General features: G+C 46.4%; 1 protein-coding gene across 1 annotated transcript in view; it reads right to left on the bottom strand.

Annotated features, from left to right (window-relative positions):
• LOC119599321 (ceramide kinase-like) overlaps positions 1–7,500 on the bottom strand; it is an 81,220-nt gene that overhangs the window by 2,249 nt on the left and 71,471 nt on the right. The window contains exons 3-6 of the mRNA XM_037949068.1: positions 4,178–4,311; positions 2,904–3,114; positions 1,310–1,387; positions 207–523 (exon numbers count right to left, since the gene is read on the bottom strand). Coding sequence (XP_037804996.1) covers positions 207–523; positions 1,310–1,387; positions 2,904–3,114; positions 4,178–4,311 — 740 coding nt within the window. The remainder of the gene's footprint in view (positions 1–206; positions 524–1,309; positions 1,388–2,903; positions 3,115–4,177; positions 4,312–7,500) is intronic.

Here is a 7,500-nt window from a genome sequence, read left to right as displayed (position 1 = left end):
GGGGGGGAGGCTTCTGAACATGTTCATATTTTTGAAGTGTGGAGGGAGATGTTTTTTAACTTTTTTTATATATAATGAACACTTTTTGTTATATATAACAGTGAACTTGTGGTTAATCCTTAGACAAAGCAGAAACGGGCTCTGATCCTTAAAGGCAGCGAATCTCTTTTTTCGGCCAAAAGCCAAGAACAAGAGCGACGGCGCACCTGGTGCCACTCGCCGGGCAGGGGCGCGGCGCGCGACGCCTTCGAGCAGACGCCACAGTGCTGGCTGCAGGGCCTCGGGTCGTCGGGCTGCGCGAGGGGCGTGGCCGGGTACCGCACTCGCACCTGCCCCTCGTACGACCTGTTCCGGATGACCTGCAGAAGGCCCGACACGATGTAGCGCGACGGCCCCAGCTTCCGCCACCGCTCCGACGACTGCAGGAGGTCGCCGAAGTACCCGTAGGAGACCATGGTGGTGGCGACGCCCAGCAGCTGCCCCTGGCCGTGCACCGCCGCCACGTCCACGCTCCGGCTGTCGCCTGCAACGCCGAAGGGGCAGGCCGTCAGCAGCGCCATTGTGCGGCGGGAAATATTTCACTTGCGATGGAATGGCCTCCATGCTCTCGATCTCATTCCTCCCGTCTCTCATTCTCTCTCTCCTCCCTTCTCTCATTCTCTCTCTCCTCCCTTCTCTCATTCTCTCTTTCCTCCCGTCTCTCATTCACTCTCTCTTCCCTTCTCTCATTCACTCTCTCTTCCCTTCTCTCATTCACTCTCTCTTCCCTTCTCTCATTCTCTCTCTCCTCCCTTCCCTCTCTCTTTTCCTCCCGTCTCTCATTCACTCTCTCTCTCCCTTCTCTCATTCTCTTTCCTCCCTTCTCTCATTCTCTCTCTTTCCTCCCTTCTCTCATTCCTCCCTTTGCTCATTCTTTCCTCCCTTCTTTTATTCCCTTGCCCCCTTCCCCCCTCTTCCATTATCCTTCATCCTCCTGTTTCCTCTCTCCCCCTCCTATTCCTCTTCCTCCCCTTCTCGCATCCCTTCCTTTCTCTTCCTCCTTCTCTCCCTTCTTCCTGCTTCAATCCCTTTCCTCCCTCCCTTCTTTCTTCCTTCCTTCCTTCCTTCCTTCCTTCCTCCCTCCTTCCTTCCTTCTCTCTCTCTCTCTCTTACCTATGCCTTCCCTCCCTCCCTCCCACCCTTCCCACCCCCTTCCCTTCCCCCCTCCCCCCTCCCACCCATCCTACCCCCTTCCCACCCATCCCTCCCCCCTCCCCCTTCCCTCCCTCCCCCCACCCATCCCCCTTCCCTCCCTCTCCCCATCGCTCACCCATAATGATATGCAGCGCCGCCGTGGTGACGTCACTCGTTCCGTGCGTGCCGTGGCAGGTGGCGTCCGTGCTGCCACCTGCGGGAAAGAAGGAAATGTAAATAATAATAATAATAATAATAATAATAATAAAAATAATAATAATAATAATAATAATAATGATAATGATAATTGTAATGATGATGATAATGATAATGATGATAACAACAACAACAACAACAACAACAATAATCTAAAAAAAGGGAGATGAAAGAGATGAGAGATAAAGAGATAAAGAGATAATGGCGATAAAACAAAAAGAGTAAGTAAAGAAGGAAACATAATGATAATAATAAGAGAGAGAGAGAGAGTTCTATCCACCTATAAATTAATAATAAGAAAGAAAAAAGGAAAAAAGAAAAAAAAGAAAAAAGAAGGATTAAAAAAAAGAAAAAAAGAAAAAAGAAAGAAAAAAATGCATAATATATATATCTTTTAATCCGTTTACGTGGATACCATCGATTTGCAACCATTTGCAACGCCTTTGGCCACGACTTCGAACTCGTCAATAATGCACGGATTTCGGCGGGAAGGCGAGGCTGTGGCTGCTTTCGTTTCCTTTGTCTTGTTTTTCCCTTTTTCTTTCTTTTTTTCTTTATTCTTTCCTTCTTGATTTTATCCTCTTATTCTCTTGTTCGTTTGTTTCTTCGTTCTTTGTCTATTCATATATTTTTATTGTTCATTTTTTTCTTTTTTAGTTTTTCCGCTTTATTGTTTTTATTTTCTTATAATCATTATTACATTTTCTTACTATTATCATAGCTTCTTTCTCTTCCTTCTCCTTCTCCTTTATTTCTTCTTCCTCTTCTTCTTCTTCTTCTTCTGCTTCTTCTTCTTCTGCTCCCTTTTCCTCCTCCTCCTTCGTCTTCTTCTTCTCCTTCTCCTTTTCCCCTTCCCCTTCCTCTTCCTCTTCCTCCTCCTCCTCCTCCTTTTTCCTTCTCCTCCTTCTCCCTTTCTTTTTATTCTTTTTTTCCCTTCCCCTATTCCTCTTCCACTTTCCATCATCATCTTCCAAAATAAAAGCAACAATAATAAACATACACATAATATATATGCATTTATTTATACATATTTGACAATTTAAACGATGACTAAACTAAAATCAAATCACGACGCAAACCCAAATACGAAAATCTGAAACAACGAAAAAAAAGAAAAAAAGGAAAAGAAAAGAAAAAAAAGAAGAAAAAAAAAAAAAACGTTAAGAACCGTTAAAAAAAAACGTTAAAAAAACGTTAATTCCAAACCTTCTGAAATTCAAAATAGATTCACTAAACCAAATCCCCTTCAATGAAAGAAAGAAAGAAAGAAAAAAACAAAGATATAGAAAGAAAGAAAAAGAATGGAGAAGAAAGAAAAAGAAAGGAAAAGAAAGAGAAAGAAAGCAAAGAAAAGAAAGAAAGAAAGAATGAAAGAGAGAAAGAGCTTGAGAAAGAAAGGAAAAGAAAGAAAAAGAAAGAGAAAGAAAGCAAAGAAAAGCGAGAAAGAGCTTAAGAAGGACAAAAAAAAGAAAGAAAGAAAGAGAAAGAAAAAAAAAAAAAAAACTCCGCCCCACCTGGTATGATGCCGACCCTGGTGCCCGTGGGCGGCAGGGCGGCCTCGGGGTCATGGGGGTCCACGCCCACGTCGCTCGCCGCCCGCAGGAGCAGCCCCGTGACCACCTCGTTGACCAGCCCGTCGCCGCCCACCACCACCACGCCGTCCACACGCCCACGCGCGAGGGCGTGCTTCTCCACCAGCTCTCGCCCGTGGCCCTGGCGCTCCGTCTGCGGGGGAGGGAGAGGAGGTAAGTGAATAAAGGTGGAGGTGAAGAGGAACGGATGATAAATGAATAGATAGAGAAAGGAATGAATGTTCCGTCTGCAGGAGAGAGAGAGGAGGTAAGTGAATAAAGGAGGAGGTGAAGAGCAACGGATGATAAATGAATAGATAGAGAAAGAGAGAGGAGGTAAGTGAATAAAGGTGGAGGTGAAGAGGAACGGAAGATAAATGAATAGATAGAGAAAGGGAGAGGAGGTAAGTGAATAAAGGAGGAGGTGAAGAGCAACGGATGATAAATGAATAGATACAGAAAGGGAGAGGAGGTAAGTGAATAAAGGTGGAAGTGAAGAGGAACAGATGATAAATCAATAAATAGAGAAAGAAATGAATGTTCCGTCTGCAAGGGAGAGGAAATGGAGTAAATAAATAAAATAAATGAAAAAGGAAGAGATGATAAATAAATAAAAAAGGAATAGACGATAAATAAATAAAAAGGGATAGATGATAAACAAATAAACAGATAAATAAATAAATGTTCCGTCTGCAAGGGGGACGAAGGAGGAAATACGTGAAATAAATAAATAAATATAGGAATATGTAAGTAAATAATTAATAAATAATTAAAAAAAGAAATAAAAAGTAAGAGAAGAGAAATTCTGTGAGATAAAAATAAATATATAAATAATTGATAAAAAAAAATATACTTGTGTGTGTGTGTGTTTGTTAAGAAAAAAATAAATAAACAATAGTAATGCTTTTAAAAATCACCGACGGTTAAAACACTATTTCTTAAAATTCACACCCCCGATAAATATATATATATATATATATATATATATATATATATATATATATATATATATATATATATATATATGTGTGTGTGTGTGTGTGTGTGTGTGTGTGTGTGTGTGTGTGTGTGTGTGTGTGCACGTACATCTACGTACGCATTCCCATGTGTCTGTACGTGTGCATCTACATACTTATTCCCGTGCATAGGCCTATGTGCGTCTGCGCCTCATCACCGCAGAACCAACCCCTACCACACTCACGCCCACGCCCACCCACCTGCACAACCTGAGCCTGGATGGCCGCCCGCTGAAAGAGAGGCGCCACCTTGCGGGCGTAGATGTGGTGGGCGCGCTTCCGTCCGCCCACGGGGTTGATGATCACCAGCAGTCGACGTGGGCGCTGGGGGAGGCCTGGGGGAGGGGGGAGGGGGGGAGAAAAGGGGCGTCGTTAGATGTTTGTGAATAATGATGGCGATTATCATCATATAATAATAATAGTAATAATAATAATAATAATAATAATAATAATAATAATAATAATATTAACAAAATAATAATGATAATAATAATAATTAATATTATTATTATAATAAAATGAGAGAGAGAGCAAAAGATAGATAGATAGATAGATAGATAGAGAGAGAGAGAGAGAGAGAGAGAGAGAGAGAGAGAGAGAGAGAGAGAGAGAGAGAGAGAGAGAGAGAGAGAGGAGAGAGACCGAGACCAAGAGAGACAGAGAAAGAGAAAGCAAGAGACATAAAAAGAAAACGAGACAGATAAGAGTGAACGCAAGAGACAGTGAGAGAAAGCAGGTGAGAGAGAAAAAAAGAAAAAGAGAGAAAAAATAAGAAAATTAGAAAAAAAAAAAAACGGGGAAAATGAACGAGGACAATAAAAGTCGAGAGCTAGAAGGGAGAGCGGAGAGGCAGGGGGAGGGGGGAGGGCAGAGGGGAGAGGAGAGAAGAGGGGAGAGAAGGTAGAGAAAAGACTGAGGGGGGGAGGGAGAAGAGGGAGAGGAGAGACGAGGGGAGAGGTGGTAGGGGAAAGACTGAGGGGGGGGGAAGGGGGCAGAGGGGAGAGGAGATAGAGAGGAGAGGGGAAGCGGTGAGGCGGGCAGAGGAGAGAAAGGAGACGAGGGGAAACGAGAGACGAGAAGCAAGCGAAGAGAGAAGAGAAAAAAAGGAATGAAGAGAAGGAAATAGAAGAGAAAAGAAAAGAGAGTGAAGAGGGGAACGAGAGAGAAGGGTCGAGAATGCGAGGAGAAAAGAGAGAGGAGAGAGGCACAGAAGAAGAGAGAGAGTGAACGTGATGCAGGCAAAGAGAAGAGAGATAGAGAGAGAAGAGAGAAAAGATAGAGAAGAGAGGGATAGAGAGAAAAGAGAAAGAAGAGAGAAAAGAATAGAGATAGAGAGAGATAGAGAGAGAGATAAAGAGAGGCAGAAGGGATCTCTCAGGAGTGGAAATGGCGGCTCCTGCGATCGATTTCCCGGCGCCAGGGAAGGAGGAACAAGGTCAAGGTCACGGGGGGGGGGGAAGGAGGAGGAGGAGGAGGAGGAGGAGAGGAGGAGGAGGAGGAGGAGGAGGAGGGAGGAGGAGGAGGAGGGGGGGAGGAGGGGGGAGGAGGAGGAGGAGGAGGAGGGGAGGGGGAGGAGGAGGGGGAGGAGGAGGAGGGGGAGGAGGAGGAGGAGGAGGGGGAGGGGCGGTAGGAGGAGGAGGAGGGGGAGGATGAGGATGAGGGGGAGGAGAAAAGGGAGGAGGAGGAGGAGGAGGAGGAGGAGGAGGAGGAGGAGGAGGAGGAGGAGGAGGAGGAGGGGGAGGTGGAGGGGGGGGAGGGGGAGGGGGAGGAGGAGGGGGAGTGGGAGTGGGAGGAGGAGGAGGAGGTGGATGAGAGAGAGAGAGAGACGAGAAAGGGACGTGTTTACTTCGGAGAGAGAAAGAGAGAGAGCGAGAGAGTGAGAGAGAGAGACGAGGAGAGAGAAGAAGAGAGAGAGAGAGAGAGAGAGAGAGAGAGAGAGAGAGAGAGAGAGAGAGAGAGACAGACAGACAGAGAAAGAGAAAAGTGTCATAGAAAGAAACAGAAAACGAACAGACGGACAGAGACCCAGAGCATTTTCTCCTCAGCCTCTCCTCTCTCTCTCTTTCTTTCTTCTTTCTTTCTCTCTCGCTCTCTCTCTCTCTCGCTCTCTCTCTCTCTCTCTATATCTCTCTTCTCTCTCTCTCTCCTCTCTCTCTCTCTCTCTCTCTCTCTCTTTCCCTTTCTTCTTCTCCTCCTCATCCTTGTTCTTCTCCTATTCCCTCTTCTCCTTCTCCTCCTCCTCCTCCATCCTTCTTGCACTTAATCCCCTAATCCTTTCTCTCCTTCCTTGTGTGTGCGTGCGTGCGTGCGTGCGTGCGTGCGTGTGTGTGTGTGTGTGTGTCTGAGTGAGTGAGTGAGTGAGTGAGTGAGTGAGTGAGTGAGTGAGTGAGTGAGTGAGTGTGAGAGTGTGAGTGTGTGAGTGTCGGCTTGTGCATGTGCGTGTGCGTGTCTGCCTGCTTGCCTGTTTACCTGCGTGTGCGTGTATGTGCATTTATTCGTGTTCGTTCGCCTGCCTGCATGCACACGTCCACCCCTGCACTCCCAACTATCACACAGACCGCCACATCCAATCAAGTTTCGCAATCAATAGACACAGCATCTCCTTGCCTTCCCTTGCTCCAGCCTCCCCGGTTACTATGGCAACTCCCGACGTGCGAGTCAACGGCCGGCGCCAGGTAGGATGCAAAGTGAATTATTGTGCGGTCATGAAAAATCGATGAATGCGGGGAGGGAGCGAGGGGAGGGGGGGGAGAAGAGTAGAGAGCTGGATGATGACTGAGGGAGAAAATGAGATTAAGAAGGTGAGAGGAGAGGATGAAAGAGGGTGTAAGAGAGAGGAGGAGAGGGGGGGTGTGAGTGAGCGAGATAAGGCAGTAAGACAGAGTGGGAGAGTGAGAAAGAGAAAGAGAAAGAGAAAGAGAAAGAGAGCGAGGGAGAGAGAGAGAGAGAGGAGAGAGAGAGAAGAGAGAGAGAGAGAGATAGAGGGTGGAGGAGGGAGGGAGGGGAGGAGGGAGAGAGGAAGGGAGGGAGGGGGGGTGAGGGGGAGGGGAGGAGAGGGAGAGGGAGATGGGAGTAGGGAGACGGGAGAGAGAGAGAGAGAGAGAGAGGAGAGAGAGAGAGAGAGAGAGAGAGGAGAGAGAAGAGAGAAGAGAGAGAGAGAGAGAGAGACAGAGAGAGAGAGAGGGAGAGAGAGAAAGAGAGAAGAGAGAGACGAGAGAAGAGAGAGAGAGAAAGAACAGAGGAGAGAGAGAACGAGAGAGAGAGAGAGACAGACGAGAGAGAGAAGAGAGAGAAAGAGAAGAGAAAGTGAGAGAGACCAGAAAGAGAGAGAGAAAGAAAAGAACGAGAGAGAGAAACGAAAGAGAGAGAACGATTTGTGCGAAAGAGTGACGAAGAGAGAGAAAAAGAGAAAGAGAACAGAGAGAGAGAAGAGAAAGAGAGAGAGAGGGGGGGAGAGAGAGAATGAGAGAAGGGAGAGAGAAAATGAGAGAGAAAGAGAGAGAGAAAGAGAGAGAGAATGAGTG

This window comes from Penaeus monodon, chromosome 42 (genome assembly GCF_015228065.2).
Source record: "Penaeus monodon isolate SGIC_2016 chromosome 42, NSTDA_Pmon_1, whole genome shotgun sequence".
NCBI lineage: Eukaryota > Metazoa > Arthropoda > Malacostraca > Decapoda > Penaeidae > Penaeus > Penaeus monodon.
The sequence above is the reverse complement of the archived record's forward strand: the minus strand, read 5'-3'. Positions and strand labels throughout refer to the sequence as shown.